Source organism: Corvus kubaryi, unplaced genomic scaffold, assembly GCF_017639235.1.
Source record: "Corvus kubaryi isolate FWS band 111438036 unplaced genomic scaffold, C.kubaryi_AGA036_p1.0 37392, whole genome shotgun sequence".
In the NCBI taxonomy this organism is placed as follows: Eukaryota; Metazoa; Chordata; class Aves; order Passeriformes; family Corvidae; genus Corvus; species Corvus kubaryi.
This window is the reverse complement of record NW_024581131.1, coordinates 10,059,945-10,084,610: the sequence shown is the minus strand read 5'-3', so window position 1 is coordinate 10,084,610 and position 24,666 is coordinate 10,059,945. Positions and strand designations below refer to the sequence as shown.

Here is a 24,666-nt window from a genome sequence, read left to right as displayed (position 1 = left end):
AAACTTTCTTAAGTGCAGGTGTATACTCTAATTGTTTTTTGTTTGTTTGTTTGTTTCTCTTCATTATACTGGCTATGTTCGTATATGCATTCTTAGGCTGTTCTGACCTGGCATTTCCCACATCTGTTTTTGTAGTCTGTGAGTAGTTAGAAAACTCTGGAAGGAATCAGAGCTAACATCTTGGATTCCATGAGCCTTGCACATTTTTGCCTTTCCATTTTTGAACAGATACCAACTTTAATCTTACATATACTTAAAGTGCAGAATTTTCCCTACCAGTTTGAAATGTTCTAGTACATTTTTGAAAAGGATGTTAATTTATGATTTAATGTTTCCATGTGTAAAAATTGATAATATTCTACTGGACCAAAACTAGTATTTTTGAAATAAAGTATACTGTACTATGTCTAAATAGATGTTGTTAAATCACTGCTAAACCAAAAAAAATACTGTAGTATTTTAAAAAATGACCCCAGCATGACAGGAATAAAAACTGCAATGTTTTGGACCAGTATTTTAGAACAGCGTATAATTTTCTATTAAAGGTTGTTTTTATGCTAATTTTGTTGTGGTTCTCAGATGCCCCTAACATAGATCTGTGATTTTAGTTTGATAATAAATGAAAAAAGAATTAAGAAAGCATAGTTATAGAAATAATGCAGTTTAATTATTGCTCACTGAGGTATTTCTGCCATAAGAGAGAGAAATCTTTAAGGTGCTTGTATATATAGATATATATAGATATATATAGATATATATAGATATATATATATATAGCCCCTTATATCATGGAAGGCACATGAGATACCATGACAGACTTCTGTAATTAAGAGAATTTTATTATCAGGCTATTGTAAAATTTCTATTGTTCCATGTTTTTCCTACATAAATTTCTGTCCAGAAAGAGATATGAGATGAAACAAACAACAAAATGTCAGAGAAAATGTATTTTGTCAACTGAATTAGTGAAGCAAAATGGAACTCCAGTAACCCAGGGGGATCAGTGATGAGGTAAAAAACCTTTTTACCTTTATGTAATTGGTTTCAATCAAGCCCAAGTCAATACAGAACAAAAGTTCCTAATGTCTACGTGGGGTCTCGAGAAAACGAATTCAAATTAACTTTGAAAAGGGACTAGCTAAACTACATTACATCCTTTTATGGACACTCTTAATTGAAGTTACAGTGGCCTTGATTCAATTTAGCTTAAATTAAATTCTAAATAAGAATGTCCACACTAAGATTTAATGCAATAGAATTAACCCACTTAAAAGTTAATTCCAATTAAAATTCTAAAATGTTTCTGAGTGCACTAGAACCAAGCTGTATTGCAGTGGTTTTTATGAAAGAATTTTAGTTCACTGTGAATAGTTCATAGATTGCTCCTATTCATACCACTGTGAACAGTCTGAACAGAGAAGTTAGGATTGTCTTGTCTTCGTCACCCTTGGAATGACGTCTAGGGAGAGGACAACAAAGTCATAAAATTCATCTTAAGAAAACTAAGTTTGTCCTAAAGAAATATTCTTTACATATCATCTGATGTTTTCTATGATTTTCCTGTGAAATTAGTTTTACTGAAGATACAAATTGCGAATGATGCTTAAGAGTAAAATAATGTTTAAAAATAAAGAGAAATACCAGACCGATTGAGATTCAAACACTGTAAAATATCTTAAGTTCTAGCTAAAATGCAAACATTTTTGCTTGGACCCATGTACACTCAAATTCTCATTTTTAAGACATCTATTTCATGTTCATATCTGTTATCTGATATTAAAGAGAAAATTTTAAACCTTAGGAAGAAATGAGAGAGAAAACATGAAATCATGCTGGAAAATGAGGTGTGTGAAATAAAGCTGTTTTTTGTATAACAAAATGAAAGAAAAGAAGAAAAAGGCAGACTGGGTCAAACTCATCCTTGATTGAACTCCCCTGAAATCAATGGTGATTCAGGAGGATTGAATGTGTCCAATCACATTTAGGTCTTTCAGATCAGTGTCTTAGTGATTCAGCTGAGTCTTAAAAGGCTTGCAGGAGAGAACTGGGAAGTATCTGGGGTACAGCAATATCCACTCTGCCTCCTACACTTAAATGCTTTAAGGGGCCACAGAACTATGTCCCAGAGCAAAACAGTGAAACATGCAAAGAATAATTTACGTTGTGTTTTGATTTGTCTGGTCTCATGAGTAGTCAGTTTGCATTGCAGGGCTGTCTATCCAGCCCTCTTTGGCCTCCATTGTATTTAACTAAAAACAAAATAAAAAACAAATGGATAAAAACTGCTGGGCTTTGAAACCTCCCCAGTTTTTAGAGATTATTGTAATGGCTCCCTTAACTGTTGTTGAGACTTTTAAAGTCCTATAGCAATGAAAAGGGAAAACTGATTTTTAAGAATGTAGATAAAGTTACACAGTTCTACAGTCGCAGTCATGGGGTTTCGTTGTAAACCAACCTGTTTTAAAAAACCCAAACACCTCAGACAGGAGTCAGTCCATGAAGAAATACAAAGTAAGATTAGGAAGAGGAAGATATGAGATCTACTGTAAACTGTTATTTCACTGTTTTTGCATGATGATGCACTGCAGTGCTCTGTTAAGACCATTGCATGTGTTCTTTTGTTATTGACAAAAGCATCCCGTTGAGAAAGGGAACAGTGTCATTGTACTGTGCAGGGTCAGGGAACAGCACGCAAACTGTTTGCACTGCTCTTGAACTGAGAGCTCTAGTCCTCGAGGGTTCAGCCAGGTGGAAAGGTATTTCAGGAGAGAAAAGGGGGGAGGTGAGGTGGGCAGGAGGTTATGGTGAGTGAATCCCTGGCAATGTGGTTCCATCGGCCCAACCCTGCACAGCCATATGGGGACACGCATGTGAGTCTGCTGGAGCATTTGCAGAGCAGATGTTGGTAGAGGATTTCTGACCCCAGTGGAACTCCCTGCCCACAGTTCAGTCTCTGCTCTGGGACAAAGATTAACCCTTGTGTGCTTCGGTACTTTGTGGAGCTAAAGCATATTGTGCGCTTGTCTCTACACTGAAATTCCCTTGGCTGCTTCTGCTGGCGTTACTGCCAAAAGGGGATCAGTCTCAGGCCCTTGGAGCATTCAGAGTTCCTGAAAAGAGAGTCAAAAGAGTCACTTCTGTATAAGGTCATCCTGGGATTTAGACCTATTTTTATTGCTGTACTCCAAGCTCTGTTCCATACAGAGACTATTTTCAATTCTCTGGTGCTGATGCTACCAGAAGAGACTTCCCAGCATAATTAGCTGCTTGATGCACCTAGCTGCTCTTCACATGTTTGGAAATCTGCTATTTAATTTGCAACTGCAGAGTGGCTTGTTTTCTGAAAAAATGCAAATATCATTGCAAGGGGTTTTTCTCTCAAAAAACCTCTTTAACAGCGTGTGAGGTACAGCATACATAACTGTGCTATATAGAGTGAAACAAAGATGCATTTTCTGAATGCATCCACATATTTGTCAACTTGAGTAAATTATAAAAAGTGATTTGAATGCTTCTCATCCTGAAATTTTCTGGGACATGGCTGAGGGAGAGTTTTGGTGATTTAAGTGTTTTTCAGCTGAGACTTAACTGTGATGCATTTGCGATGATTTAATTTTACTGTGATGGTTTAAACACCCTATACTTGATAAATTCTGTCTATATTTTCAATGCAGTACATGTAACAACACATGCCAATTTTTTTCATGGCAGCTGTACAGCACGAACCAAAGTGTGCTAGATCATACTGTATCTTAAATTATATATTGGGATAAAGCCATGGCCTTTGCACTGCACAGCTCTGCTGCTGAGACAGTTATTCATAGACCCACAGACAAGATAGAAAGCAAAGTCTGAGCTGCCAACAGCAACAAAACTGCCAGTGATCCAGCTAAGGGTCATTGGAGCTTGGGGAAATATTTTTGCTACCTGCCATATCTCATTAGGCAGATCTTTGGAGATGGTGTGGAAATTCTCTTTTGTAATCAAAACCCCCCATTACAAAAAAATCCTTCAGCAATCAGAGTGAACATAGTCACTTTCTCCTGGTAGTATAGCAAAGGGAGAACAAAGCACATCAGGCCCAAGACCTAATTATCAAAAAAAAGAAAAAAACAAAATCGAATTGGGGGTACTATTACAATGCCCATAGGGAAGGCGTCTCTGCGCACACATTTGGCAAAGTTACATTTCAGTAGCGTAACTACAGCATCCTTCAAGCTGTCCCTAAGGAGAGCTGTGCTCTGCATAGCTGCAGAGGTAGATTAGCTCTGTCATTCCTTGCTTCATCTTCTGCACTGGATCTTAAGAGGGCAATGTTTTTTGCTCAGAGGAAAATGTGTAGTACATCGGGAGTAACAAAGAGTCAGATAAGCTATAGAGAGGAGAACATGCGTATCAAATGTCAACTTCAAAAAAAAAGATTTTTTATTTCCGTGCAAATAGAAAACAAAACAAACAACTCTCCATATATGTCTGGGAATGTGTCCATGGCCATAAAAAGAATATACATTACCGTGGTAAAATAACAGATGATATATGCTTTAGTAATTAGAGCTGCGCCACAGAGAGACTTAAGGTTATGTTTGGAAACACATTTGATAATTGTAGTGTCTGGGGAACTGACTGTGCAGTAAGGAAATTCTTAGCATTTTAAACTAAATTTTTAGTCTATACAGCAGAGGGCACTAGTGTTATTGAATTGACCATAGAGTTGCTATTTTTGTACTATAAAAATGAAAAAAAAATTACTTAGAAGACAAAGAGGTGTCAACAAAGACTAAAGAAGCTGGTTGATGGTCTGTGTTCCATGTGCGGGTTTGTAAAGCTAAACCTTCATGTGTGTCTAGCATAAATAGGTATTGAATAGCAAATTACTCTAGTACAGAGCTCCTGGATCTTTATGTAAAGCCCATTAAAATATTTCCATAACATTCTTCGAGGCTTTGAATTAATTTTGCACTTTGATTTTGTGCTGGCTAGTTTTCTTTCCAGGGTGTTTCCAAGATATTTATGATTTAAAATTAATCTGATATGAAATACCTGCACTAAGACTTCCTGAATATTTAAGCTCTGAGCTCTGGAAAACCACCGGTATAATAGAGAGGACCTTTTTACTACATTCTTCCTTCCACTAGGAATCTTACTGCCATTTGTCAGCCTCATGCAAAGCTCGTTGGTTGGAAGCGAGGACTAACAAGGCATTGCCTAGTATATTTTCTGCTGGTCATGGTCATTTTTTCGGATCATCAGCTCCCCTGTACTTTAGCAGCACCAAGTACAGTTACCATGGTCTTGTCCTAAAAAAGGCATTTTTCTTCCTGTATTGCCAAAGAGGAGGGAAAAAAATTGAGTAATATAAATAATTCAATATTTAAATTAAATGGTGGCTGCAGAAGCTAAGATTTTCTCTCACTGTCTCCCAGAAAATGTTGCAGAGGGATGGCAGTATAGATATTCTGTACTTAAATATTAAGCAAGAGATAGCTTAGACACAGAAAGATCAAACATACAAATATACATGAAAACATATCTAGGACTTTGTATTCACATATCACAAAATGGTGATCCTGTCTTCAAACTTACAGACTCAGAGAAGCTATCAATTGGTCAGTAACCAAACTTATATTTGAAGAATGCGCAGATTTGAATTTTACAGAAACCTGACAGTGTCAGATTTCCCTGGAGGTCGTTGATAGGTCGTGGTGCTGAAGCATATGTTTGATTGAGACATCCCTAGCTCAGGACTAGGGAGAACAGTAAATGAAACAGACACAGGCAATTTTGGCCTTCAGCACAAGGAAAAAGCTGTTCTACGTGAATGATTCATTGTTTCAGTCAATAACCTAAAATAAGAAGAGTATAGGGAATTTATTTTAAGAAGGTAAAAGCATTTCTTTCAAAAATCTTTTTGCAACTGAGACAATGGAAACATTTTGGTTTGGATCAGACAATATTTGCTGATCAGTCTCATAACTGGATAATTTATTTGTTGTAACGATGTACTGTATTCGATTAAAATTATAGTTTTTTCCCCCATGGAGTGTATGTGTAGTGATGAAAAAGGGAAGATTTGCTGCATAAAGAACTAGGTAAAGGAAATTGTGGGAGATACCATCAGGTTCAAGTACTTGGAACAGGAGGAAAGTGCCTTGGAGTGCTTGCAGCATGGCTTGGGATCATCAGCTTTTTGGAGGCTAGAAAAGAGCAGCTGAAGGGACTTGGTGCATACACTGTCTGATGTTGAGGGTGCTTGCTCTCCCATGACCTCTCTTATTTCTCTGCACTTTTTTGTTCTTCAAATGCCATAGTTTTCCTGGTCCTTCGGGGTATCCAGGATACAGGACTGAGAGCAGAAAGTCACAAAAAGAAAGGTAGAGAAACCATATGGCATCCTCCAAAGATGGCCTTTAATAGTGAATGGGTCTGAGAAGAAGATTCCTGCATCTCTGCAAGCCCCACATGCTGCCTGTGCCACACCAGCCTTGTACAAGGATAATTGGCAACTCTGAAGGCAGACATAGCAAGCTGAGTTCTCATCCAAGTTCCAGTGAAGACAAAAACATTGCACCAGTGCAGTGGTAAAATAATTGGTTTGATGTGTTTCTGTGTCTGTTTTATTACTTGTTAATGGAATTCATTATTCAGTCCAAGTCGTTAGGGGATAAGATTTAGAAGAATTTTTAAAATGAGAAAGGAAAAAAAAATTACAGCACCAAAAAAAAAAAAAAAAAAAAAAAAAGGTGATAAAAATGCTAAGACAATCACATTAACTATCACAGATGATGGTTAATTACTATTCAACAGCAAAATTAATGGGTGACAGATCTTTACTAAGGACCCTAAAATTGATATTAGGCTCTAATATAATTCTTTTGACCACAATGGCAGATTTTTCTTCATAACTGTTTAAGAAAGTTGGAAACTATGGCCTTTTCACCTGCTTTTTGAAGATAGGTTTACTACAGTTGGATTTTTGATACAAGCAAACTTGAATGTTAGTGATTAGAGTGTTTCTCCATACATTCTATTCAGCACATCTGAAGAGATAAGTGACCTTGTCAGCCTGCAGTAAAAAGGAAGGTGTGGAGAGCAGCTACCCTTCATCTAGTCTAGTACATTATCCTAAATCCATGAAGCTGATATTCCGGAGTACAGTTTTTGGCAGAGGGAAGGGATGGAGGGGTGGGAACAGTAACGTCTAACACTACAGCCACAGGGTTCTCCAGAGACATGGGACAGAAGTGTAAGCTGCAGAGAGAAAAGCTGAGTGACTTGCTCAAGGTTGCAAAACATATTAGTTTCATGAATCTTTCATAACAAGAATGATGTTTTATAAATATGCAGAGAGATCAAACATACAGATACAGCCCAGACTTTCTAGTTCCCTTCACAGTTTTTTAACCATTATATTGGCTTTCTCTGGAGTAAATTATTAAAAGTGAGATGAGAACACTTGCTAGCTCGGAACCCTTATAGCAGGTTTTTTAAAAATGCAGGAATGAATTCTCAAAAACACATTGTCTGAATATATAATTAGAAAAAAAGTCTTTCATTAAATGAATTGTTGTGAGATGGAAGTTAATATATTTTTCCTGGTTTTTTTTTTTTTTTAAGAAAGATCTTTTTCTGCACAAAATGAATCCATTTGGAACCTGGAGTGGAAAACCGTTGCCTTATGGTATTTTGTTTTACTGAATATATATATGTACTATCCATCTGGGTGCTCTAGGTTATAAATGTGCTTAAAGCTTGCTGTAATTTCTAAGATTTCATTTTTGGCTGATTTATAAGAAATTTCAATAATCTCAGCAACAGAGGAATCTTGAACTGAGCAGCAGATTGAAAATGAACCAAAGGCTGGGGACTATAAAAACTGCCACAAATGAATCAGTACTGAAGTTCTTAAAATGGTAATGATTATTTGTAGTGTAAAGGTCTTTTTTCCCCTTGCAGTAAGAATTTTTTGAGGTTTTTTTCAAGGTGCTGGTGAAACTGCCAACCCTGAAGCTACGGGGATATTTTTCAGCACTTAAATGGCTATTCTTATTTCTGTGTTCATACACATATGCTAATGAGTATTTCTCTGATGCTGGTGCCAAACAAAAGAATTGAAGAGGAAATATCATTAAATTGGTTGATGCTCTGCATGCTTTTCTTTTTTTTTTTTTTTAATTCTTATAGGCAAGATCTTGCACTGTCATCTGCATGACATTCAGTATTAGAGACTTACTTCTAGTTTAATGCTGATTCAGGAATCCTGTTTGTATAGACAAAGATTTTTACCCACATCAGACAGGAGTTTCCACTCACTTTTCATGTTATCTGTTGTCTTGTCTTGCAATGTATAAAAAAGGTTAATGCCTTGAATACTTCGATATCCTATCTTAGTAGATTCCTATGTTACTAACTTTTGCCTTTTGAGACGCTTGTCATTTCTTCTACCTCTCCCTTGAGTTACAATATTTCCTTTAGGTATTCACTGTGGTTGAACTTCTTATCTGCCATCCACCTATGTGCATTATACATTGGAATGTTCAGGAAGAGTTAATGTCTTGTTATTTCTTATCTCACTGCCAGTTGCAGCTGATATACATATCTGTACAGAAAAATAATATTAGAAATCCTGTAGCTATTCTCACTATCAAATTTCAAGAAATTGGTAGAGCTGACTGAAAGGCCTTGAGAAGCCTTTTATTTGAGATTTATTTAATGTTCTCCTTCTCCCTTCTTCCTTTCTTTCAGACGATTCAAACTCCAGAAGGACCAACACCAAATAAATTATGAATGTTGAACAAGATGACCTTACATCCACAGCAGATAATGATAGGTCCTAGGTTTAACAGGGCCCTATTTGACCCCCTGCTTGTGGTGCTGTTGGCTCTTCAGCTTCTTGTGGTGGCTGGTCTAGTGAGGGCTCAAACTTGCCCTTCTGTCTGCTCCTGCAGCAACCAGTTCAGTAAAGTGATTTGTGTACGGAAAAATCTGAGAGACGTGCCAGACGGCATCTCCACCAACACCCGGCTACTCAATCTCCATGAGAACCAGATCCAAATCATTAAAGTTAATAGCTTCAAGCATCTGAGGCACCTAGAAATCCTGCAGCTCAGTAGGAATCACATCAGAACAATTGAAATAGGGGCTTTCAATGGTCTGGCCAATCTCAACACTTTGGAACTCTTTGACAATCGTCTGACCACTATCCCAAATGGGGCTTTTGTATACCTGTCAAAACTGAAGGAACTGTGGTTGAGAAACAACCCCATTGAGAGCATCCCTTCTTATGCTTTTAACAGAATCCCTTCTCTCCGGAGGTTGGATTTGGGGGAATTGAAAAGGCTTTCATACATCTCAGAAGGTGCCTTTGAAGGTCTGTCCAACTTGAGGTATTTGAACCTTGCCATGTGCAATCTTCGAGAGATTCCTAACCTTACTCCGCTTGTAAAACTGGATGAGTTAGATCTTTCTGGGAATCACCTGACTGCCATCCGGCCAGGTTCTTTCCAAGGGTTAATGCATCTTCAGAAATTGTGGATGATACAGTCCCAGATTCAAGTGATAGAAAGGAATGCTTTTGATAACCTTCAGTCACTTGTAGAGATCAACCTGGCACACAACAATTTAACACTACTGCCTCATGACCTGTTCACACCACTCCGCCTAGAAAGGATCCACTTGCATCACAATCCTTGGAACTGCAACTGTGATATCCTTTGGCTCAGCTGGTGGATTAAAGACAAGGCACCATCCAATACTGCATGCTGTGCCCGTTGCCACACACCTCCCAGTTTAAAAGGAAGGTACATTGGTGAGCTGGACCTGAATTACTTCACATGTTATGCTCCAGTCATAGTGGAGCCGCCAGCAGACCTCAACGTCACGGAAGGCATGGCTGCAGAGATGAAATGCCGGGCATCAACCTCCCTGACCTCTGTATCTTGGATTACTCCAAATGGATCTGTAATGACGCATGGGGCATACAGAGTTCGGATTGCTGTGCTCAGCGATGGCACATTAAATTTTACAAAGGTAACTGTGCAAGACACGGGTTTGTACACATGCATGGTGAGTAACTCTGTTGGGAATACCACAGCTTCTGCCACGCTGAATGTGACTGCCCTGGATAACCCTGGTTACACGTACTTTTCAACCGTCACAGTAGAGACTGTGGAACCTTCTCAGGATGAGGCACAGACCACAGAGCAGGTTGGGCCCACACCAGTTACCAACTGGGAAACCATTAACATGACAACCTCACTCACTCCACAGAGCACAAGATCAACAGAAAAAACGTTCACCATTCCTGTGACGGACGCAAACAACGGGATCCCGGGAATAGATGAGGTTATGAAGACTACCAAAATCATAATTGGTTGTTTTGTGGCTATCACTCTCATGGCTGCTGTGATGCTGGTAATTTTCTACAAAATGAGGAAACAGCATCATCGGCAGAACCATCATGCTCCAACACGGACTGTAGAGATCATTAATGTGGATGATGAGCTTACAGGTGACACACCCATAGAGAGTCATTTGCCCATGCCAGCAATAGAGCATGAGCACCTAAATCACTATAACTCTTATAAATCTCCTTTCAACCACACAACAACAGTTAACACAATAAATTCAATACACAGTTCAGTGCATGAACCGTTATTGATCCGAATGAACTCGAAAGACAATGTTCAAGAGACTCAAATCTAAAACATTTATGACATTAAGGGGTGGGGTGGGGGGACAACAAAAGATGGTTTATAAAACAAATGACACAAATGACTGGGCTAAATCTACTGTTTCAAAAGTGTCTTTACAAAGAAAAAGAAATTTATTTATTAAAAATTCTATTGTGATCTAAAGCAGACAAAATTATGTGTATTCCTCAGAACCTGTTTTTGCTGCAGTTATTTACCCTCCTCGTTCCCGTTTTCCTGCCCAACCTACCCTGACTCCCATTTGCCATATTTTTCATAGGAGATCTTGATTCCCTAAAAGAACTGATCTAGGAAATTTTGTAAGAATTCTGTTACACTTTGGGAATTTTTATGGTGAATTCTAGTGGTGAGATTCGGTCTATTTTGTCACTTTCTCTTTTTTCTTTTGTTTTCTCATGCTCTTTTTGAAATCATTCAACAGAGAATGGAATAATAACAGTAACTTTGCAAATGAGAAAAACAAACAAGTAAACCTTTTTTTTCTCCATGTAATGATTTGCTCTGTATTTACCGAAAGCACCATTCTGTGGAAAAAATGGAAAAAAAAGTAAAAAAAAAAAACCAGCCAAAAAATTAATTTACTTCTGAAAGCCTATAAAACCCATGATCTTTTAAGCAATTCTAGAACCAGAATTTGTAGTTCAAACACTAAACTAAGATTATAAATAAAATATTGGTTTTTTTCTGTACTCGGATATAGCTCATTCTTAATGTGGCTTTAAACATCAAAAGTTTGTTAAAATTCCTATGATAATCTGCTCTGATGGTCCAAAACACAATCACTTTAAAGAGAATAATTAAACCATTTTGGATCATTACTGAAGAATAGCACAGTTTTTATTTTAGTTTATGAAAACAACATACAGGCAAACAAGGGTGTTTGATTTCTAATGCAGGATTAAGATCATTCCTTCTAACGGTGTTTGCAATTATCTCTGTTATATCACAAGATGCTTTTCACAATGCCAGAAAAGTTTTGTAAGGCGCTTCTGTTATCATTGAATTTATTAGACAAAGCTGAAAACTTTGTTCTGGTTTTTTTATTATTTGTAATTGTCAATAAGAAAATTCACCTTTATATCAAAGCTAGTGCTTTCCAGTTCAGTCCCGGGACTTCTAGGCACAAATATGAAAGAAGTTTAGCTGTCTATAATACGTGTAATAAGAGCTGTATCCCTATGTGCAAAATCAAATCAAAATGCTGTTCGTGGAGTAAATCACAGGAAGAAGTCTGAGGATTTTGGTTTAAAAAATAGAAAGAACAAAGTCAGACAAATCAGAGGATATTATAAGTTACTGTAATTTGCATGACAATTAGATTCCCTGTAGAGTACCCTGTTTACATTGATTTAAACTCAGACTCATTTACCAATGGGAAATGCACACCTTTTGCCTTTCTGTTCATATACATTCTCTGGATTTAGCTTATTGGTATAGGACTGATGTATACTGTGCATGCTGAAAGCTAAAAGGAAGGCTTTCCATAAGAAAACCTGCTTCAGGACACTGTGTTCTTCCAAGTAAAAGTTCTGCCAAATTAAACTTCTTTATGCATTGGCAGCTGAATAAAAGCATTTTAAGATGATTTAAATTAGGGAAAAAATATATATAATTCCTGAATGTCTTTTCACCTATTTTCTTTTTTAACCACCCTTATTTAGAGTTTTTAGGGTCTTGTGCCAGGTGAATAATATTCTTACCAAAATCTCTTTGGAGCTTTCTAGTATGCAACAGCATGTAGGATGAAGACCCCACTGAAAAATATACTTCTATTCTGTAAGTTTGAGATGGAATTCCGATTGGTTGAGGGGGTAAACATCTCCTGTTGGATGCACAGTTTTCAAGGTTGCAAGTGAATATTGTAGTATGAAGGCCTGATTTAAAGAGGACACAGTGGAGATAGGTGACAATGAATCACACCCTGCAAGGAGTCTGATAAGTCTAATACAGAATGAAACCCAAAGTTCTATAGCAATCTCTAAGAAACATTTGGCAAGGCATTATCCTTTGATGTGCTACATGAAAAATAATATCTACTCAAAGGGAATTTTAATAGAGGGCAAAGATGGACCTGAATGTAAAATATTGCAGCTGTGACTCCTGGGTTTGCCTATTTCTTCAAAGAGCAATAGAGTGTTTCATCATGATTTTTTTTAAGCATTGTGATAGATTCTGTAGAAAACTACTGCAGTTACACATTCCTATGAGGTCTTTGCCCATCTAGCTAGTAACATTCTGTCCGTGGCCAATGCTCATCTGAAAATTGAAAAAAAATCCTTTCAGGAAACCTAAATCTGGACTATTTGCCATCTGTAATTAATGGGTTTATGTTAACAAATTATGGCTACTCTAACCAACACTTGTGAAAGCAGTTATGGTCAACATGGTTTTATAAACATTCAGTTTTTTACTAACCCCTAAAGTAGGTTAGGAGGAGGCCCATAAGAAAACAGGTATAGTTGTTGTCAAGTGCAACACTGGATCATTGACAATCTTTGATCTTTACAGTAATAAAAAATATTATCAGTGACTGTTTTAAACAATATATTCATTCTTATTGAGTGCTAATCCAGTTGTATTGGCTGATCAAAAAAGCAGATATTCCTGCTTTCTCATAATAAGCATAAAGGAAAAGGATTTGGGTGTGTTTGGTTGGGTAAGTATATATGTGTTACATGTCAACCATATTAGTTATGATTTCCCCATCATGTTCCCTATCTTTCTTGAAACCACAGATATTATTTCTGATTCATTCTTACTTCTACAAAGCACTCAGTACTTTTGCAGGTTAATTAAATACTAGAGTTGGAGAAGATCACAGTTTAAATTATGAACTGAGCTCTGTAATAAAGTGGAAGGAGTGTTGTGCTTTCTTGTTTTGATGCTCAAATCACATGCCAATGGCTCCTGTTACTGCTCCAGAGACAACAGTGTTAAGAAAGAAACTTGTATCTCCTGTATGACAGAATGTGACTGACAGAAAGTTCTAATGAAATTTCTCTTGCAGGTGACCACATTGTGTGTGACGTAAAAAAATTGTGCAAAAAAAATTGTGTTCTTGATTATGATCCATCGCTTTCTAGTGGGCTCATGAGAAGTGATGAATGATTCTTCATTTCATTTGATGGAGTTTGAAGATGTTTATCTGCTGTCCTGTACAAATAGAAACTGCAAAGCATTTTCTTTCTGGAATTTTCATCAAGTCTTGTGAATCTTGCCATATGCAGAAATAATGGGAAAAGCAAAGCAAGTGAGTTCCATTCAATTCATCATAGAAGATGGACATTTTATTTTCCTTCAAAAAGGGCTAAATGTATGAAAAGTAATAGATTAATTGTATTTTTTGCTAAAATATTCTAACACATTAAAAATTATATTTAATCATTGCAAGATTCCCTGTCCCCAATGATCACAGGTTGATCCCAGAATTAGAGAAAAGACAAGTAAATTAATATTGTACCTTGTTATACCAGCTTCATAGTCCTATGAAAATGTTTCATAACAGCTATTACAGGCTTTTATATGTCAGATATGACCATTAGTGTATCTTTTCAACGAGGAGCACAGACGATCTCTTCAACTTTTTCACCCCTCTCTAAAGGTTATACCCCATTTTTTATCTGAGTACATAATTTTTGAAATTCTCACTGTTTTTTTTTTTTAAGTCCAGGAGGTGAAGGTCTAAGAAATGTTAGGAGCTACCATGCAATTTCATAACAAGAGAAGTAAATGAAGAAATAATTTATCCTTATCTTCTAGATGTAATAAAAGCTGTTAGATTTTGGTGCCTGGGTTTCTGTTTTTCTTAGTAGAACTATTTAATTTTTCTTAGTAGAACCATTTAATTTCTCTTTTTCTCATTTGTGCAGGTGTTGCCAAGAAAAATCTCATTTCTAAAATTTGATCTGCAGTTAACACCACTGAAGGTGGTGGTGGATATTTTATTACAGAGGTGATGTTATATATTAGTATTATAAATAACACATGAAGCCACCCCTACTGACACAGCACAGGTTCATGAGCAGGAGATGGGCTTGGGGAGATTCTGGGAAACCTACCAGGTAAATCTATTATTCCTGTTGGCCTGCAACCTCACTCATGGTAGTGCCCCATGAAAACACTGTGGGTGTGTCTCGTTTGGGTCTGGAAGAGCACAGCAGGGCAGAAGAGTATTGGGTTGGGAATAACTTCATTGACTGCTTCCCACTTAAGAGCATAGATGCAGAAATAATTAGCATAATCAGCATAATAGCTAATAGCTCAGGTCCAGATGTGCAGTATACTATAAGAAATGAGGAAATTTTGTTGTTCATCACATTTAATCACAAGTAGGTTGTAAGGCTTAATGTATGCTAAACAATGGAAAACTTGAAGACTAAAAAAAAATCACAGATTTACGGTACAAGTTTTACACAAATGGCAAAGTCATGCTTTGAAAAAATACGAATGCTGGTTTGATTGACTCTAGGATAGTTTTTTCAGTATTAACTCTATTGAGACAAACGACATCTGTACTTTAATAGTTACATGCTATTTATTTCAATAAGAATATATCATGATTTTCTTCGGTGAGAAATATGTAACAAAATATTTAGTTTAGTTTGTCTTGGTTTTACTCCTTGCTCTCATGTTTAAAATGTACATCCAGATTGTCTGTTAATCAGAGTTGCTCTCCAAAGGGCTAAATCAGTGAACTCTGACTGACTTTCATAAGAGACAAATATTTCATGTAGTGTAACTCCAATGAGGTATGAAATTTAAGAATGAGGGGGGGACACTGAAATGATTACATCATCAGATGATTTTATGGTCATCTTTTGTAAGACAAAAAAGACAAATAATATATTATTTTTGAGAACTTTGAAAAGCAAATCTTATGTTAAGATAGAAATTCTTAGCAGAAAAAAACCTGAGCCAGAATAAATTAGAGTATTATTGGACTTCAAAGGAACAGTAAGATGTAACATTTAAAGCAAGAAGTGGGAGTTATATATCCCAGATAATCTTTATATATTTTCTAACAGCACAATTTGCTCAAAAATTAGTTACTTTTTTTGTGTATCATGCAGCTTCTGCAAGGATTCTAACTGTCTTATCCATAGTTTTCTGTTTTCTTCTTGTATTTTGCGGTACATGTATTATATAATCTGGGCTTTCAGCTCTGTAACTACTTCCCACACAGAGTATTCAAGGAGATTCTCTTAAGTCATCCAAACTCCACTTATTGGAGGTGCATGTCTGGTACTCTCTGAGGCTTTTTCAATCTACTTGAAATGACTTGTGCAGTGAGAGATTCCTTAATTTCTTCTATTCTCTGCTGCTACAGCAATATGTGATTAACATCCTCATTTGGAGAAGTCTTTGCACGGGTTATATTTTCATCAAATTTAAAATATAAACTGAAATTGTATTTTATTTTTGTAAAAAATTTTGAACTCTGTTGAATTGAAAAAGTACTTCTGTTCCTTTCACAGTAGTTCAGTTCAGTGCAACTAAATTACAAAAAAAAAAAAAAAAAAAAAAAAAAATTAAAAAAGATAAACTATCTTGACATGATCTCCATGCAGATGGGTCTGTATATAATTTAAAAAGTGATTCTACAGGTGAGATTAAAGGAATAAAGGAAGAAATGTACAGAAAAGAAAGAAAAGAGAATAAATGAGCCAAGAGAGAATCTAGTAAAACAGAACTGGAGTTAGTGGACCACAGAATTAATCCAATCCCTATAACTAATTTAATTCCATAAGATGTAATTCAATTTGATTCAATTTGCTCATTTAATTCCTAAAAGGACAGTTAGTTGTCTAAAAAAGGAGGTGGAAAGCTGAGTTCTGTTTTTGGCAGTACCCATGTGGTATAAATCAGGTTTTCCTTTTCCTTATCCTCCTGGGCTTGCCACTTCAGTTTGGCTGTCCAGTTATCATTTTCTGAAGCTGCCTTCCTGGGGCACCCACCCGTGCAGCCTGTGCTGGCAGCGAATTCCAGTGGTCAGTGAGACAAAGGTCAGTGTTGTGTTCCGAGCAGAGCCTCTGCAGTACTTGGTGTTTTAAGTTCACTAACTCCTAAGCTCATTCCTATTCGATAAAGCAAAGTAGTGCCATGAATAATGTATATGTTTGGAACATCGTATATAAGATTGAGGTTGTTGATCACGTGCTCTGTGTTAATTAACTGTCTTCCACATTTAAAGGGTCTTTTCATGTCTTCTTTTCTCTTTTGGAATATAATATACCTTTCTTTGTGATGAAGAAAGGTCAAAATCAATAATTTGATCAAATTATAAAGACTTGGGGAAAAATATCAAGGTCTTTGAATATTAAGACTATAAAAGGATTACAAATTGTATAAAACTACTTTTAAGAAAAAAAAAGAGTAAATAACAATGCTCTAAAATTCCTAGAAAGTAAATGCCTAAACAAACAGTCATCATGACCTTAACAGACTGAATAAAACAGAGAAATTGACAACTTCCATGGCTTTTGCTAAAACTTCCTTGACAGAGACTGTTCTGTTCTCCTATTTTTATTTTTTAAATAAATTCTATTTCCTATGTCAGCAGTGTTTCCATCAAGATGGACATGAGTAATTATTGTTGGAAACATTGTTCCCTCCTGTTTCTATCTGGAGAAACACTGGCTCTGGTTGTTTATTTTTTCACCTCCCTGCTGATTTCTGACGCTCCTGTGGGGAAGCAATCAATTCTGTACTGCAAAAAAAGCTTTTGTCCACCTAACACAACAATAAAATAATAAAGGGCTGAACCAGGCAATGAAGAATAAAATGCAGTGGTAATGGTGAGGGAAGAGTCCTGAGAAAACAAACATTACAGGAGGAGAAAAAATATATTGAAAAGATGAAGGAAGTTGAAAAAAAATTGTGAAGCTATTATTTCCTTCTCATTTTGTGCTTTGTGTTTCCTGGTATAGCTGGACCATAGGCGAACCCATTGATGAATTCATTTTAAATAAATCACGTTGGAAACTCTTTGAGGGATTATTTTAAAAGTAATAAAAGCAACATTCCTTAAACTTGTATGGGTCAAAAAAGCCACAGGGAACTATTTCGCTTGTTATGATGTTCTGCTAGGACACTAAGAGATTACTGTAGCAAAATATTTAAGTTGGAATTCTGAAAAATAAACTGTTCATACTTTAAAAGTAGAAAATTGTTTCCCAAAAGAAAAAGTAGAAATTTGCATTCTGGAAGAATCCAATTGGGAATTTCTCCATGTATCATTTTAACATTAACTTCTGCTGATTTAAAAATTGGATTTCTAAAAATCAACCTGAAAGAAGCACTAGAATGCATAGAATGGACAAAGATGGCAGTGATGAAATAATTCATTTAGTAGAACCTTCCATTTTTATCCTTTGAAGTTATTTTTAGTGATACAATATTTTTCATTAGGAACTAAGAAGAGGCCTTTTTGTAGGTTTTTTCCCCTTTATCTCCTCAAGTGGGGGATAGCATTTTAGACTGTCTAATAAAAATGGTGTTATAATTTTGGGGAATAAAAGGAAAGATGCATTGTGAAACACCTGGTAATTTTGTAACATGCTTTTTTGGTTTTGTTTTGTTTAAATTGCTTTTTCTTGCATTTGCAAAATAAGAGGATGAAATTATAAGATAGAAAAATTATCTCTATGATGAAGGTGCAAGATATCATTATTTTCATGCAAGATTTTCTTAATTTCATTCTAATTTGCTGGCACAAAAGGGTAGGAAGCGCAAATAAGTCTTTCTTATAATTTTTTTCATGATTCTTTAGGTTTTGAATATGCTGTTTTCCTTCACTAGTCAAATGAATATTCAATGGATTTTATTATGTTTCAGATTAGGAGCCTTTTCCTTTGTCTCTATTTACAATTTCAACCGTTTTCTGTACCTTCAGTTTTCACTCAACATATTTTTTTTAATTAAAAACTGAGTCTTTTTAATTATATATTTTCTCCATGATGCAGGGTTGTAGGATACTGTGTTTCATCCCAAACTTCCTGGTAGTATCTGGTCTCATTCAGTACCCTCACACCATTATTTGGTTATATCACTCTTTGTCTCTAATTTAGAGTCGGTCTCTACAGTCACCAGGAATTTTTCCTCCACACAACTCCAAGTGTTGATAGTAAATGGAAGTGCAGAACAGTATGACTGCCCAGCACTTGTTTCAGGGCTTAGGAGCAAAACATGGTAAATTCAAACTTTCCAGGTTTCTGTGGCAATTGTGGTTTGGCTGCAGAATGTCAGCAGAACAGCCTGACTGGAGTGAGGCAATCAAGCTCTTGCGCATATCTTAACGCAGGAAGATGTTACCGCTGAAGAGAAAAAAAATATTCTGTCTCCTCTAAAGTATGCTTTAAAACTTGAGTGAAAAAAAAGCTGGTTTTTCTTTGTTTTGGTTTGCTTTTTGGTCTTTTTTTTGATTTCTGTTTTTTATTTATTTAAAATATCAGAAAGCTATTGCAAGTTTAGATTTCTGAAACCATATTTCATGTGTGGTTGGTGGAGGGGCCGCAACACCTGTCATTTAGTCGACATCACTGAAGAAATGGATCACCCTATTTCTAAATGGATTTTTCCTTGTGCTGATCACAGATAATTATAGGTCTTTTTTTAAATGCCTTTTAAGTATCGATAGCACAACTATGGAAGCACATTGCTAGGAATGATGCCAGAATTTTGTGCAAATTCGTCACATTTAACCCACTGGTAGTGGTCTGTTGCTTTAGTTTAATTTTAAAGTTGTGATCTGACATGTGTTGCTGTATTGGTTCAGTTGGGGAAATTATTTTGTTCTTTTAAAATGTTAATTAAGTCCTCAGAGAATTGATGGGCTGAGAACCACGTCTTTCACATTGCTTTGCTGTGACAGTGTTGCAGCTTTGATTTTAAGGGTATACCAGAAGCACATGAGAAGTGTTCATCTCTTCCAACCAGTCTTCTGTGACAAATGCAGTTCTCTGTCTGGACATTTTCTCTGAGATATAAACTCTATCAGACACATACCAGACACGTTGTTAATAAGCTGCAGTATGTTCATCATGAGGTAATAAGTACTGATACCTCTTGCTTCTGAGTTTGGCCTTGGGTTAAATTTCTATATCTTCATTTAAGTTTCCATCAAGTGCTCTATCTTAGTGCAGCTGCAAAGTGTTTGATAGCTAAGAGCCTGTCTTTGCAGGGTAAGTTATACAACATTAGAAGTGTCATCACTCTATGTCTGTTGTTCAGATACAAGCTGCTCTCTCTCCATCCCTTATGGAAACTTCCAATAATCTTGTTTCTCTGCAATCCTAATTGACACGATTAATTATTTTTATTCCATTTCATTTCTCAGGGTGTTTCCAAGGAATAGCACAAGTAATGGCAAGAAGAAAGAAGTTGGTGATTTTACTTCAAGAACATATGTGCATCCAGATAATCATAGAATCCCAGAATGGCTTGGGTTGGAAGGGAACTTATAGATCATCTAGATCTATTGATCATCTAGTTCCAAACCCCCTGCCATAGGCAGGGACAATATTTGAGTAAAGTGCCCATGAAAAAAAAAAATACTACAAGAAATAGATCAGTCAAGATACAAAAGATTAGAAACAAATATCCATTATTTCCTCTACTGTAGACACCCACCCACCCACACATATATATATATGCACATGAATCCACTTTTGATGCTTTTCAGGTCTGCTCTGGAAAGCAATGCAGATGCAGTGGAGATGCAGTGCACTTCTCTTTGGGTAGTTAAGCTGCTCACTGGCATCTGTGGCAGAGGAGGAAAGTGAGACAAAGAGGCTTTCACCAAAGGCAAAAGTTCTGGTGTGGACAGACCTCTCTATCCCTGAGGTAAGAGTTGACCCCATGGATACAGAGCAGTGAGTCTGTAGGGTCTGCTCTATTGCAGGACAGTATGGTTCCTTATGTATAAACAGTGGAAAAGGGTACTCACGTGTATGTATCTGAAAGTGAGAGAAGTGGATATCTCTTTCTGTAGTAATTCTAGTTTTGCCAGTAGTCTTTGTAACCAACACGTAAAAACTATTCATTTCGCTTTTTGTAGCAGTTTCCCCATTTGCAAAATGTGTTGGGAAACAGACACAAAAAGCAGTGTGAATGTTGGTTCATTACTGCTGTTGCTCTTTTTGATGAGGTTGGACTATTTTTCTTTTCTTTTGTGTTTCCCAAGCATTCAATGCTTCTCTCTGGGAATTTCAAATAGAAGAGTCAATGAGTCACTGTCTCCAAGTAAAACTAATACATAATTTGATGGTATTATTTAATGGATATGGCATCTTTTGTGCCTGTTGTGCACCTGTGACAGCACTGCCAAAGGCAGTGACAGTACATTCATATGGAGTGAGATGTGACCAAATAATTCAACACCCTTGTTTCTCTTGTAGCTCTCTCAAACATTATCTTTGAGAGAAAGGGCAAAGCAGTCAGCAATTCCATCCTCTAGGAAGGAAGTGAAGGGATGAAAGAAAGGTACAGGCACAGACGCATGAAACAATGAGAAGAGACACAGAGCTGGGGGGATGTACTTCATTCGGGAAAAGTTGTAGGAATTATCTTCCCTCTTGCTCACAGAACAAGGCTTCTCTTGAGTAAGTAAGCTTTTGCAGATCGTCATGGGTATCTTTTGCCCTTTAAGAGTACATTCAGCCTTATCTGTTTCAATCTTATCTTAAATATGGACTAAGAAGTGTTCCATCTTCAGGAAGATTGATTCAACTAAATGGCAGAAAGCCTTTATGGAAAGGAAACAACACATTAAACTAGAACTTAACTGTGCTGTAAACAGAGTGGATATTCATGCTGACAGGGTAAGGAGGAATTGCTGTCATTTGCTGCTTCACTAAACCTTTCCATAGAAGTCTTTCATGCAGTTTACAAATACTTATTCCCAATTTCCCTCCTCCTCAGCTGTTAGAGGGAGTTGGATAAAGTGTGTGTTGTTTCCTCCCAATGTGAAGTGAGTGCGCTGTACGCCTGGGGTTTGGAGGAGTTCCTCTGCCAGGGCTTTTCCCCAGGACGTATTTGGGTACACCTGGTGAGGGGAGGGATTTGCATGCCGTGGATGGGAAGAGAAACAAGCCTGCTGAGCCCCTGCAGGGATGTTGGGCTGAGCTGTGCCCTTCTGTGATGGAAAACCAGATTTGCTAGGAGCTTAGAGGTGTCGCAGAGTTTGCAGCTAGCAGTGAGTTGAGTGAAGGGCACAGTGAGCAAGGGGAAGAATATTGATTTATAAATAATTCTACTACCAATTCTGCTTCCTTTTATCTGTTTAGAAAACAAATTATTTTAGTTTATATGAATATTTTTAAATACATACTCTGGCTTTTGTATTTAAAATAATTTTTTAAGATCTTTAAGCTCAGTGTGGGGAGTGGCCTTGTTATATTCTTCTGGCTGCCTCTGGTTCCCATTTGTGAAACATGATATATATTTTGTAATAGATATTAGAGCAATCTGGAGGAAAGATTGGTTAACTCACAGTGTGTCACAGGTAGAAAGTTATCTTTCTTCTTCTCCCTCTCACTGTGTGAATGCTGTACTTCCTTCTGGGCTGTAGTATATGTTATATAAGTGTCCTACAATGTGTGATTATTGTTGCATTAACATTAACATTTTCTCTAAGAACTAGTTAGAAGGATCAATACTTAGAAGGAAAAGCTTGTGTCTTTATTCTTGACACTAAATCTTCATGCTCTCAACATTGATAAATTATGTCACCAAAAAGATGGGTTTATTATTTATTTATTATTCTATTTTACTTTTCAAGGCTGAACATAATTCTTTGAATGCCTGGTGTTCAACTCCTTTAATCAGGTTTGAACACATTTCTATAACAAATTTATTTAAGCAACCTGATTCCTTGCCAGATAATAGTAACATATTGCATATCAACAGAATGTTGTAGAATGATTATTTTTAAAACTCAGTGCTGTTCTTTCAATTTATAAAGAGTTCAGAAGCAAAACAAATATTTTCTAGCTCCAGCATTCAAAGGCAAAGGTGAATTCTTTTTCCAATGTCAGGAACTCAAACACTGCTCCATTCATCCAGTTTATGAAACCTGAAGAGCAAAGCTAAAAAGAAACCCTATATTTTCTTTTTTTCCAAAATAGAATGGCTAAGTATAAAAGAGCAGTATAAACACTGAAGAGTATGAATGATTATGAACAGTATTTGTATTTAAAATATTTTTAAAGCCTAATTTAATAATAAATAATTATCAACAGTAGAGTCACTGAGTAAATCTTGCATAACCAGCATAGGTTAAACATTTTCAGTGTATTTCTTTACCTGATGATTGACCTTGTCCCATTGCTACTATCAGCAAATTGTTCTGATATCAAGAAGATATAATGAGGCAAACTTGTGCATGAAAACAATAAATGATTTATTCTCTCAGACCAGCATATGATAAAAATCTAACATGGTTATGAGGGGGAAATTTGACTTATTGTCTTCTAATATTGTTCATTTCCAGGAGCAGGGGAAGGGGAAGTTATATTCTCTAGCTCCTTATTTCACTAAAAAAAAAAAAAAACCAAACAAAAAACCCCCAAAAATAAACCAAAAAGTTTAACCCAGAGAAAAATCTGGGGGATAGTGAAGTTCTCCAAGGTGCCACAAGTTTTTCTGGCTCTAAAGTTATTTTCCCAAGGCAAAGTATAAAAATTTCTGGGCAATGTCATAGAAGAAAAACAATTTTGGAACAGATCAAAAGTCATTAACAAAATATTTGTATCAGTGTTTCACCTCTTAATTTAGGAGAAATGTGATGTATGGTTAAAAATACTTTTTTTTGCCCCCATGAATGATTGTCTAGAAAAATGACGTGTAAGCAAGTATGGTTTTGTTGTTGTCTATGACTGTGTGAGTTAAGAGAAATGTCAATGACAAATGTGGGTAAGAATAGGACTTTCTTTTTAAAGATAAATGAAAAGTGTCATGTGATTTTACAGAATATCTGAGTGGACTCATTTTCATTATAGTTATGATTTTCTGGGGATTTTGTTGACTTAAGAGCATTCAGATGTAATATATTTTTTTTTAATTAAAAAACCATTTTAATGAAAAACTGTCCATGAAGAAGACTGAGTAGTTGTCAGTTGTCTGTGGTTACTGAACTGTGAGAAAAGGGGCCTTCATTACAACTGTGAAATACGAGGGGAAAGCCTTAGCTTGGAGCAAGCTGCAGAGAATAGGTTATAAAATGGTTTGAGAGCAAGTGGTGCAGCTGGTCTGATGCAAAGGAGAGAACTGTCATGGGCTGCAGGCCGTAGGCTACTGGGATAGGTGATCTCATTAAGCACCAGTCTGATATAATCATGCTGTTCATGCTGGTTTTTACTTCTTGGTGCTGGACAACGTATTCATACCTTAATAGAATCACAGTCTGAGGTTTGTGATAGGTAACAATACCAAAGCTGTTCAGTGAATGTCTGAGGTCCTGCTTTTTTTCCCTTTTGTTGGTGGTTGCCCAGTCCTGTGATGCTGGGTCACACTGGTTTTGCCTTCAAATGAAGCTCTGCATATCCTGAGGCGTAAATGACGCTGGGGTGAATACTGAGAGGGCAGATCTGGTGGCTTAAGGGAAAGACACAAGGAGCAAGTCCTGGAATGTAGTGGGATGCACATCTCAGAAAGCTGGAAAATATGTCTCTCCACAGAGAAAAGGCCTGCAAGAAATCAGATTTGATGGTCAAAAGGAAAACAGTAAAGGAGTAGGAGGAGATCTGCCCCTTCTTCCTTTGTCTTATGGGTCTTATGTTCTAAAACACTCAATAGAATTATGCTACCTGATATGATATTGATACTTCGTTTAAAAGAGTCCAAATCAAAATGTTATTACCTGTTAACTGCTACAACTAGCTCTGGCTTAAACTCTTCAAGAAGACAAAGTCTTAACCAAAGAACCTCAAATACTTGGTAGATTAAGTTGCAGATTCTAACT

General features: G+C 36.5%; 1 protein-coding gene across 14 annotated transcripts in view; it reads left to right on the top strand.

Moving 5' to 3' along the window:
- Positions 1–14,496, top strand: part of LRRC4C (leucine rich repeat containing 4C) — a 497,660-nt gene extending 483,164 nt beyond the window's left edge. For 11 of the 14 annotated variants that reach the window (XM_042038289.1, XM_042038287.1, XM_042038282.1 and 8 more), the window contains one exon: positions 8,743–14,496. In XM_042038289.1, the coding sequence (XP_041894223.1) occupies positions 8,785–10,701 (1,917 nt within the window). In that variant the 5' untranslated portion in view covers positions 8,743–8,784 and the 3' untranslated portion in view covers positions 10,702–14,496. Of the gene's footprint in view, positions 1–7,614; positions 7,679–8,742 lie in introns of all 14 variants that reach the window. The other 3 variants (XM_042038291.1, XM_042038290.1, XM_042038296.1) reach the window with 1 other exon arrangement.
- The last annotated feature ends 10,170 nt before the right edge of the window (positions 14,497–24,666 follow it).